The sequence below is a fragment of the Cyprinus carpio genome, chromosome A8 (assembly GCF_018340385.1).
Source record: "Cyprinus carpio isolate SPL01 chromosome A8, ASM1834038v1, whole genome shotgun sequence".
In the NCBI taxonomy this organism is placed as follows: Eukaryota; Metazoa; Chordata; class Actinopteri; order Cypriniformes; family Cyprinidae; genus Cyprinus; species Cyprinus carpio.
In genome coordinates, this window is record NC_056579.1 from 24100390 (window position 1) to 24111807 (window position 11418).

Genomic DNA, 11418 nt, shown 5'->3' on the forward strand with positions numbered 1-11418 from the left:
AATTTCCTAAAAGGACAGCTAATTAAAAGGAAGCATGTGTTCACTTAATGCTATATAATCATCAGCTTTATGAATATAACTATGTAAATGGTCTTAAATCAATATCTCAAACCACACTGGTTTGCAAAGGTAACATAATAACAAATAATCTAACCAACCACACAAAGTGTCTGAAATATTAATATATTATGTAGAAATATTTATAGCTGGCCCATTTTCTGAATTCTCAATTTCTCACCCCTAAATAAATCTGTGCTAAGTCCTACTAATGGTTTGGGTGTAATTCTGAATAGATGTTTGAAAATACGCGGCAGTGTTCTTTTGCGGTTGGAATATTATAACATAAGATTTTGGTATGAAATAACTAAAGATAATTCCATATATACTAGATAGCTGTGTCATCGCATTAACAAGCTGGATGTATTTGCTTTTGAGAATGAGGTATGCTGTGAAGTATACAATCCAGCTCACATTGTACAAAATGAGACTGAAAGTTATTGATTTTGCCTCATTGTAATTTTTTGGCAGATCTCTTCCCATGTAAGAAAATAAGAGACACAGGAATCCAAGAAACCAACCTATAAACACAATTATGCTTAAAGTTACAGTGTTCCCCATTTCACAGCTGAGTATAATCTGGTCTTTAAAAGTTAAAGAGTCACTGGAGGGTTTGGGAGTTGAGACAGTCATCCAAAGTACACAAGAAATTAAATGAATTATAGAAAAAAATCCAACAAAGAGCCACTGTCCATTGTGCTTTACCCAAAGGCTGTGCATGTTAGGGAATTTGGCAGCCATTTTGAAGATACAAACAATTTGAAAGGAACGGACAGCCATACAGGAGAGAAAAACAGTGAAGAAAAATGCAAATACAACATTTCTCAGAAGGCAATGTACAGATGTGGGTTTTCCAAAGAAAAAGAACACACTAATTGTAGACATTATCAAACAAGTCAACATTAGGAAACACATGCTACCACCAGCAGATTTTACCACTGGTGTGTTGAAGTTGTAGGCAAAAAGGCAAAATATGGCAATAAGGAGAATAATTAGGCATGTGGCAGAAAACATGACAATGATGGAGTGGATTTCTATGAAGTCAAGATAGACAACAGTACGTATCTTACATGTTGTGCTGCCCTCATCAGACCATTCGCTCTCTGCACACAGGGAACAGGTATAGGGGTTCCCTGAAAAACAGCAAAATGATATGACTTTTTTGATTATGAAGTTCAAACAGTATAAAACAGATAATCCTAGTTTTTGTTTTCTTTCAAAACTAAATAGATAATACAATGCAATAATACAATTGTGACATTTTAAACACAAAGACAGTGTCTACCGATTTCTTCCGAGGGGTACCCTTGTAAACCCACTACCCCCCTGCCCCTCCAGAGGTCTCTCGCACCATTAAACTACATAAGAAGAATGCACAACAAGGAAAAACAATAAGAGGCATAAAAAAAAAGAACAAAATGGAGCACCAGTAAACTGCATAAGAGGTCTGCACAACACTGCCTTACTCATTGGGAGAAAGCACAATAGAAGAAGATGGGGTAAAATAACCCTTCACCTTTGTTTCTTTTTGAACTTATCTGTCACCAAATACCATAATAATTATAATATTAATAGAGTTGTTATTTAACAATTCCATAAATTAAATTGTACAAATGTATGTTTATAAACTATCTGTCAATCTGTCAACTAGCACATTTACATTTTACACATATTTACACTATTTAAAAATATATATGCAAAATATATTTTTTTATATACTTTTAATTATTCAAATCATCTGGGGTTGGGGTAAAGACAGGGGTGTCCAAATTTATTCATTTATTTTGATAAGAGGGCCAGATTCAATGTTTAGACACACCTGGGGGTCAAATGCTGTGTATATATACATCCAAACTAACATTTGAGACCAGTGGCACCAGCACCTGATTTAATATTAATAATATTGCATGCTTTGTCTCTTGGACAGTAGCTTTAGTTGACAACAGCAGTAGCTTGATTTAGGATGTATGCCACATATAATATATTTTACACAATCTGCGGTCCATTTGAAATTCATTCCTGGGTCGCAACTGGCACACAGGCCATAGTTTGGACATCCCTGTCCTACCCTATTTTTTGACTACAACAACTAAATAATTAAATATTAACATTTATTCCCCCAAATACATTGGATAATAAATTATCATCTGGTACATGTTATCTTCCCTTATCTGACCCTCTTCCCTTATCTTTCCCTGGCAGCATGGACTGAGAAAGCTGAAATGCCAATGTTTTGTCACACATTGCTTAAAGTACTCACAGGAATAATTCACATAGCTGTTACGTGGACATTTTTTGCACAGAAAACAGCAACTATGATATTGATCAGGTTCCCTTGAAAATCCCTCTTTGCACTCAACAGAGCAGTTTGAGAATGGAACCTTTATGGAATGGGAAAAATGTGTTATTAACATCAAATTAAGGTAAATGTTTAGATAAATACTCGCTGAAAACATAACTTACAGAACCATTGTTATGCCAGTGCAAGAGAGAGTTGTTGATATTAAAAGTAATTTCTGGATATGTATCATATGTGCCCACCATATCAAACCGTGGAGGATTTGTTTCAGTATTCCAAAGTACAACTGCAAAACTGACGGTTGGATCACCATTATCATCATATTTCACCTGATGGCCATTAAGTGGGAAGTCCAACTTTTTCATTTGCTCCAGAAGCTGTTGTAAAGTGTTGTAAAAATGCCCCCCAAAACAGACAAAGTGTAGTATTAAGAAATAATTTTCATGAAAAATGTCATTATTGTTATGATTCAATTACTCACCATGTATGGCTTAACTGTCATGTTTTTGTGGCATTCATTCATGTCACACTGCAGAACCTTATGTAATGCATGGGCTATAGTATATATAGCAGCATAGATGGTAAAGGAGAATGAGGGATTTTCGTTTATAATTTCCTCTGCGGTCAACAGTGGGCAGTAATCACAAACTTGATTACATGTCTTATTCTTACTCTGGATGTTACTTTCAGCACAATAAGCATTCATTGTTCTCCTGTCTTTATAGATGAATTTATCAAATCCTGGTAATGACAACAACCTCTCCGTAATGCCAATGACTGTTCCAATTTTCCCAATTCCTGGCTCTCTTGGAAGCTGTTGATTCATAGCCCAAGTTTCACTTGCAATCCATACTTTGCCTTGGATGTTATTTGCTATGGCTGCTTTGATAATGTTTCTTGCATATGTTGGCACAGCGAAAACAACAATGACATTGATGTTGAGCATATCAATCTTTTTAAGTGTTTGGCTGTAGTTTGCCCGTTGGCCTAAAGCCTCTTGATAGGCCAAACAAATGCCAGTATTGCTTATATACTTGTGAAATATTCTTAGACCGTCTTCGCTGTAATCATCTTGGCTACCAAGAAAGGCAACCCAGTTCCATCCAAACCACCGTATGATGTGAATAATCATCTCTATCAGGTTTTTGTTGCTAGGGATTGTTCTTACAAAGGAAGGATACTGAAGTTTATTGCTTAATGTATAGCTAGAAGCTCCATAGCTCACTTTTAAAGAGAAGAACACATTCCGATTTATTAGCATTATATTGTAACCTGGTAGTCCTGAACAAAAAGTAGGAATTAAGTATTTTGTTATGTAAACTATATAAAAAGCAACTGAATTTACCAATGGTATAAGGTCCATTGTGATTAATGGTGCAATAGTAATTGTCCTTGTGCTTCCATATGGCCCTGTTAAAGCAATCACTTTAGGCTGATAATTGTTGAGTTTTTCTTTAGGTTTTATTGAGCCATTTTTTGAAATAAAATCGAAGATCGAAGGGAAATGTTTTGTGTCAGAACAGTGGTCAAAAATCTCATATCCCAGAGAAACATTGGGCAGAAGAGTTGTGGAGTTATTAATCTCCTCAACAGCAAACCTCATCACTTGCAACATCTGATAGCCAGATTTTGAGAAAGTGTATCTAGAAAAAAAGCAGTGAAGAAGTAAATGGCACTTAAACAAATCTTTGTTTTTAGAAATGTGACTTTCAAAAAAATGTGAAACAAAATACCGAGGAAATGTTGCTGCAACAAAAAGTGCAAAAAATCCTTTCTTACCTGAAACATTCTATGGCTTCTGGAGTGGACAAAGGTGTGGCATGTTGAACTTCATGTAAAGTAAAAAGGCCACCCAATAAGTAATCTCCCTTCAGGCTGAACTCAGATTCTAAGCAAAACACTTTCAAAAAGAAACAATTAATAAAAGCAGAAAGGAAAGAGCAAATGTTACTCAAATGCATGGTTTATGGTGGACCGTTGGTTGTGAAACTGGAATCCCTAGTGGCAATTTAAAGAGTTCAGGCTCATATAAAACTATTGAATTTGCTTAATACACAATTCAATTTGTTTAAACCACTATATTTACTGATACAAAGTACAATTTCCATATCTGAACCAAAACGTTTACATCCATCAGTTGTTAAGTAGAGCATTACACCACATCAAAATCAGCAGATGCAACATATCATTTTATAATCACAGAAAGTGATTTTCTAATATTTCTAAAGTTGTAAATGAAAAAAAAGATTTGTTTTTAGAAGAAAATATTATTTCAGTCTTTCTACTTCAAAATTCAATGTGATACCTGCAATTTTTGTCATTATTTGTACAATTTACAAGCAATTGTTAAAAAAGAAGAAGAAAAACCTTTTTTTTCTACACCATTCAGTTCCACTGAAGAGAACTTAGCTAGTCAAAACTGACAAGTATATCAAACAGGCAAATACAAATAAGGCAAAGCATGGAGGATGGTACCACCTGGTGACCAGGAAAATCACTTACAAATAGTATTACATGAGGGGATCCAGAGTAGTTAACATTTCTGTAAACTTGGAGGGATCAGACCCAATCAAATTTATGTTCAAGTATTTTCAGTATTTTCAGCTGAAAACACTATGATTGAATATATATATACAGCAAGGCCTCAACTGTTCAAAAAACATAGACTCTATCCGAAACCTTAAGATAAGCAGGCAACGAGAAATATCTGAATCCAGTGATTGTGTCACATTCTATACCCAACCCCATATGGAATGCAATATTGAAGTTGTGGATGGTGGTCAATTTGTGTGTAAATGTACGTTTTTGACCAACTTGTTCTAGTTGTAATGTCATTTCTAGTGAGAAGTCATTCTTGTAGTAGGGGAGACCGGGTATGGTTGTAACATGGGGAGAGTTGTAACACCACCAATTTCACCAATCAGGGATAAGCTAGGAGTTCTAATATAATTTTAGCTTTTACTCACTTCCTCCCAGATGCCATATGAATGGTTGCCAAGGTTGGAAATATGCACATGCAGATTTTCTAAAGAAAAAAAATGATTTTAAGGTAAGAATGTTTAATTTTTTTGACCAAAACTATATTTTGTTTACTTAAACTTTTGCAGATACAATAATTTAACTTATATCAGATTAAACTAGTTTCTTGTTGCAAAATGTGATGCACTTTTAACCTGCTAAATTCAAACTATTTTGCTAATGTGGCCAGCTAAGTGTTACAATCATCCCCTTACATTCAACTAAGAAAACTTTATTTTTGATGATTTTACGGAAGCAGTCTCTGGTCCCAACAAGCCTGTAATTCAGGGTTAACAACATTTGTCACCATTGTGACGCTGATTGAAAATATTCACACAAAAGACCTGTAAACATTGACATGTCGAGTGTATCTATTATAGAGACATATCTATGTTTCCATCCACCTATTTTTATGCGCATTTTGGATTATCGCATAAAATACAGCTGGATGAAATGGCAAGATGCGCATAAATTCTAATAATGCACATAAAAATTTATGCACACAACTGAGAAGGATAAACTTTTTATTCGATAAGAAAAAATGTGCACAAACTACGATGGAAACACATTTACCGAATAAAATCCACCATGCACTTTGAAAAAGTCATGTGACTATGCGCTATGGGATGGAATCACTTGACTAACCAGCGGACCAATCTCGTTCACAGCATCTACATGTTGTTTTAGTCATATAGATGAACATATGATAAAGATTGGCTTAAAGGGGTCATATGGCGTGGCAAAAAAGAACATTATTTCTGAAACACGTCAATTTTTACAAAGCTCATTGTTCTGAAAAGCGAGGTGTATGCTGATTGGCCAGCTATCCAGTGCATTGTGATTGGCCGAATACATCAAGCGTGTGACAGAAATGTTACGCCCCTTATCATACTACTGTATGATACTGTGTCCCGGTCAGAACACCGGCGCAATGAGACAAAAAAATAAAACCCATTATAAATGAGGCATCTGTTGCATTCAGTGGGGACATAATTACTGATTATAGTGACTGTCTTTTTACATGTTGCATTGCGTATCATGCCATGTAAATATAAAACCATGTCTGCATTTGTGATTGAAAAAACGAAAAAAGCGCTACTCTGTACTGCTCAAAACTCGCATTTGAATCATCAGTGGCAAATTATTTAAATATGAAAACGTACTTACAGACTGTGAATCAGAAGCGCCAGACTGTCCTTGCAAAGTTGGAATTGCCCCACTTTATAGAAACAAACACCGGCATTATAAGCTACTCTCCCAGGAAACAGTCCTCGTCCTCCGTAAAATGCGTTGCACCCATCTGAATATTTGGGTTGAACTGTTCCGGAACAGTGTTGTAAATACAACATAACTACTAATTTCTAGTTGTGTCCTCTTTTGGAAGGCCAAACAAAGTAGTTTCGCTTTCAAAACGAAACACACAGCATTTCTAAAACATGGCGGCGGCAGTAACAGCAAAAATAAAAGTTACACCTTCTTTCTTTATGGGCGGCATTATGCAAATCTTCCCACATTGTTACGTAGACATGTCGGGTGTGTTAGAATGAGCCGTTATGGGAGGGCGTGGTTGACTCTCAACTTTTATAAAGAATATCTCTTTGGGTTTGAGTCTTTGCATCTCTGCAGATCTTCTTTATGCACCAAAAGCTTGTAACACTCCAAAGAGAAAGGAAAAAATTAATTTACATTATATGACCCCTTTAATGAATATTAGATCCTTTTCTAGGAAAGCGCGTTTTGTAAATTACATGATCACAGCTCAAAACCTACATGTGCTCTGTTTGACAGTAACCTTGCTAAAACCAACTGATTACATTATTTTAAATGAGTCTACCCCTCAAGATTACTGTTATAAACATGAGCCACATCCAAAAGGTAAAGGGGGAGTTGTTGCTACAATTTATACTAATATTTTCAGTATTTCTCAGAAGTCTGGTTTCAAGAATAATTTGATTGAAGTAATGTTGATTTAAATAACATTACCTAAAGAAACAAGTGTTAATGATAAATCCCCTGTGACGATTGTACAGGTTACTGTATACAGGCCACCAGAGCACCATACAGATTTTATCAAAGAATTTGCTGATTTTCTATCTGAGTTAATTAGTTAGTTTAGTTTAGCAGATAAAGTCTTAATTGTTGGTGATTGTAATATCCATGTTAATAATGAAAAAGATGCAATGGGATCAGCTTTTATAGAAACCTTCGGTGACCTTCGTCGCTCGTGCAGGTCCTTCAGTGCCTTGGCCTGGTGCACCTGCATTAACGCCATAGCGCGTAAGGCGGAAGCAGCTTCCCCGCAAGCCATATAGGCACTGCCGGTTAGACCAGACGGATGTCTATAGGCCTGGGAGCCACCTCAAGAAACCAATCATCCTGCCTCGAGGGCTCAGGACGCGGTGGAGATTTCCACTTGAGCCCTACCCTCTCGGCTGCCCGGGAAAACATAGCAGTCGTCTCCGGATCCGATTCAGGCTTTGCCACAATCTTCATCGGACAGCTCTCCCTCCGATGCTGAGATCGACATCTGGTCGGGGGGAGGCCCACTGGATACCGCTGGTACGCTCTTTGAAGAGGGCCCAGCGCCTTCCGTGGGTTGCTCCAATGGATCAGAGGTGCAAGAGGAGTGATGATCCCCAGAGGGTTGGTTCCCTGCGGGGTTTGCCACCACTGTAATTCTCAAACCACCCGCGCTTTTGCTGGAAGTGGTTCTCATCTGTCGGCCACCAGAACAAGCCCCAGATCGCGGCAACGGGACTTTGCCCCCCTGAAGGTAGCGGAGACTGGATCACAGCTCCGAGATGGTCATCTTCCCACAGTGGGAACATGACTCATCCACGAAGGCCACCTCAGCATGCTTGACACACGGGTGAAACAGCATCCTTATAAGGACGATCCATCGTCTTTACAAAGACGCACGCATGAAGCTCTTTTAGAGAAATTTGCTCATTAGGAAATGCTCTTTTAGTGCTGAGGTGCACTGGGAAATTGGCCACTTGCAACATGACAGGGGGTAGTGCAGCCTGAAGTGCGCAATCCACTCGACTCAGGAACTACCACCACTGAAGCGCCATCTCGCCAACGCACGAAGCTTCCAATAGCGTGCTGAACTCGTAGTTCACAGCAGACACAGTTGAGCAGAACGATACTAACGCTCGGCTCCGAAGCGAAAAGCTGGTATGCATTGCACCTGCTGCCTTATTATACTCACGCTGTGATCAGCAGGAGCTGGATGCAATAATTGCATGCCTATGTGCATTGGCTCATTTAGTTTACACTCAAAGTAGATTGGTCTATCGAAACGATATCCCAATTCGTCGGTCACCGACGTGATGTCGAGGGGTGGTGAAGGGGCTGACGAATCTAGGACTGAGTTTCCGGCAGGGCAGGCACAGTCTGATGTCCCGAGTGGACAGCCATACCTTCTGTTCAGGTTGGTAGGTAGGAGTGGGTGCTCTGCGAAGGTCAGCTGCCATCTTCTGTCTGCGCACTGCCCGTTGGAGATGATGGTGAGCCTCGTCCCAGACTCTCTCGCACTCCTGGAACCAGTAATCCACCGCAGGAACATCGGAGGGGTCTCCTGACCAGGGAAAGAGAGGGGGCTGGTACCCGAGTATGCATTGGAATGGTGTAAGACCCGTGGATGGTTGACTGAGTGAGTTCTGGGCGTACTCGGCCCAGCCCAGGAACTGGTTCTAGGAGTTCTGGTGGCCATGGCAGAAGGTCCTGAGGAAACGTCCTACCTCTTGTATCTTCCGCTCTATTTGGCCATTAGATTGAGGGTGGTACCCAGGGGATAGGCTTACGGTCACACTTAGGGAGAAAAAGGCCTTCCATACCCGGAAAATAAAATGTCCTCGGGAGGCCAAACTGGTGGAACACCCAATTGAAGAGGAGTTCTGCTGTCTCCAAGGCTGTAGGTAAACCCTGTAGGGGGATGAGACGGCAGAATTTAGAGAATCTATCAACTATTACCAGGATACAGGTATTACCGTCAGTGGGAGGCAGATCTGGCAGAGCAGCAGGAGGGACTTCCGCAGTGACTGGCGATGAAGTCCACTGAATTGGGCTAGAAATAAATTGAGTAGGGATTTTGTTTTCAGGCTCATCTGTACCTTCTTCAGGAGCATGGAGTCTGGACAGGGCATCGGCCTTGATATTTCAAGGACCGGGTCTATAAGAGATTGTAAAGTTAAACCTTGTGAAGAAGAGTGCCCATCTAGCTTGGCAGGGATTTAGGCATTTGCTTCTCTAAGGTATTGTAGGTTCTTATGATCTGTAAGTACAGTGAACGGATGACCACCACTCTTCCAACGCTAATTTGATGGCCAGCAGTTCTCGGTTCCCAATGTTGTAGCTGAGCTTCCGTGAGAAGAAGCCACATGGATGGAGTCGAGGAGGAGAGCCTGGCCTTTGGGAGAGAACCGCTCCCACTCCGGTGGTAGAGGCATCCACTTCCAACACGAAGGGGAGTTCTGGGTCTGGGTGAACTAGGAGGGGAGTGGTTGTGAAGGCTTGCTTTAGGGTGGCGAAGGCTTCAGTGGCGGCCGGACATGGGTTTATTACATAGGAGGTTGGTGATGGGACTAGTGATGGTACAGTAGTTCTTTATGAATCGGCGGTAGAAATTGGCAAAACCTAGGAAGCATAGGAGTTCTTTGATTGTGGAAGGTTGTGGCCAGGAGGTGACTGCTTCTGTCTTCCCCTTGTCCATATGGATTCCTGTTTCACTGATTATATAACCCAGAAATTGCACTGAGGTTTGGTGAAAGGTGCATTTTTTGGCCTTTAGGAAGAGTTGGAACTGTCTGAGTCTGGATAGAATGGTCCTTACATGCACGCAATGTTCTTTGAGGTTCCGGGAGTAAATGAGGATGTCATCAATATACACAATGACAAAGCGGTTGAGATACTCCCGGAGCACTGCGTGCATGAAGTCCTGGAAGATGGAGTGGGTGTTAACTAGGCCATACGGCATGATCCGGTATTCATAGTGGCCAGTAGGGGTCACGAATGTCGTCTTCCATTCATCTCCCTTGAATGTGGATGAGATTATATGCACTGCGTAAGTCTAGCTTGGAGAATATGGTGGCTCCTCAAAGTTGTTCAAGTGCAGCTGGGACGAGGGGAAGAGGGTAAGAGAACTTTACTGTTATCTGTTTCAGTGCACGATAATCTATACAGGGCTGCAAGCCTCCGTCCTTCTTCGCGAGGAAGAAAAAGCTTGAAGTGGCAGGGGAGTTGGATGGGACAATGTAGCCTTGTCTGAGAGCTTCCTCCACATACCCCTCCATGGCCTTTTGTTCTGGTAAGGAGAGGGGATAGATCTTTCCACGAGGCACTGGCTCACCCGGAATCAGATCAATCGCACAGTCCCAGGGGCGGTGAGGAGGCAGTTGTGAGGCTTCGTGAGGACAGAAGACATCATGGAATTCCTTGTAGCAGGAGGGAATATTGACAGAACTTTTCTCAGGAGGGCTTTCAATAGAGGTGGTGTTAAGGGGTAAGATTTAATGTGGTGACTTAGATGGAGCTGGACGATTGGGAAAGCATGAAGAGAAACACTGGTCACCCCACCGTAAGATTTTACCAGACGACCATGAGATTATTGGGTTGTGCTGCACCAGCCAGGGATGACCCAGAATGATATCTGCTGTGGAGCCTTCGAGGTCTAGGAGATTGATGGATTCCATATGCAGCAGGCCAAGCGTTAGCTGGACTGGACCCACGCTTGAACGAACGTGCCTTCGATTCAATGGTTTCCCGGTGACAGAGATTACTTGGTAGGTGGTTTCAGTGTTGGAGGTCGGTAGGTGGAGCTGGCGACAGACGTTGCCCGAGATGAAGTTCCTGGCTAACCCAGAGTCGAGGAGGGCGGTAACTGGAAGTGTTAACATGGGCAGCAGTAAGATGGGCAATAGTGGTGAGTGGATTCATTTTAATTGGTCTTGGTCGTAGAAAACTCACCACTTGTCGAGGAGGACAAAGGGGACAGGCCATGATGTGATGTGGGCTCAAAGTTACTGCAACAGGTTTATCAATTG

The 11418-nt window shown here is 40.7% G+C and overlaps 1 protein-coding gene across 1 annotated transcript; it reads right to left on the reverse strand.

Moving 5' to 3' along the window:
• Positions 1-218: 218 nt before the first annotated feature.
• LOC109068676 (taste receptor type 1 member 1-like) lies at positions 219-10352 on the reverse strand. The gene is made up of 11 exons (XM_042761446.1): positions 9941-10352; positions 9661-9855; positions 9490-9548; positions 9164-9301; positions 8700-9063; positions 4136-4244; positions 3703-3999; positions 2838-3582; positions 2521-2733; positions 2318-2438; positions 219-1190 (listed from the first exon to the last, which is right to left on the reverse strand). The coding sequence occupies exons 1-11, from the start codon at positions 10350-10352 to the stop codon at positions 256-258; spliced, it is 3588 nt and encodes a 1195-aa protein (XP_042617380.1). The 3' UTR covers positions 219-255.
• Positions 10353-11418: the final 1066 nt, after the last annotated feature.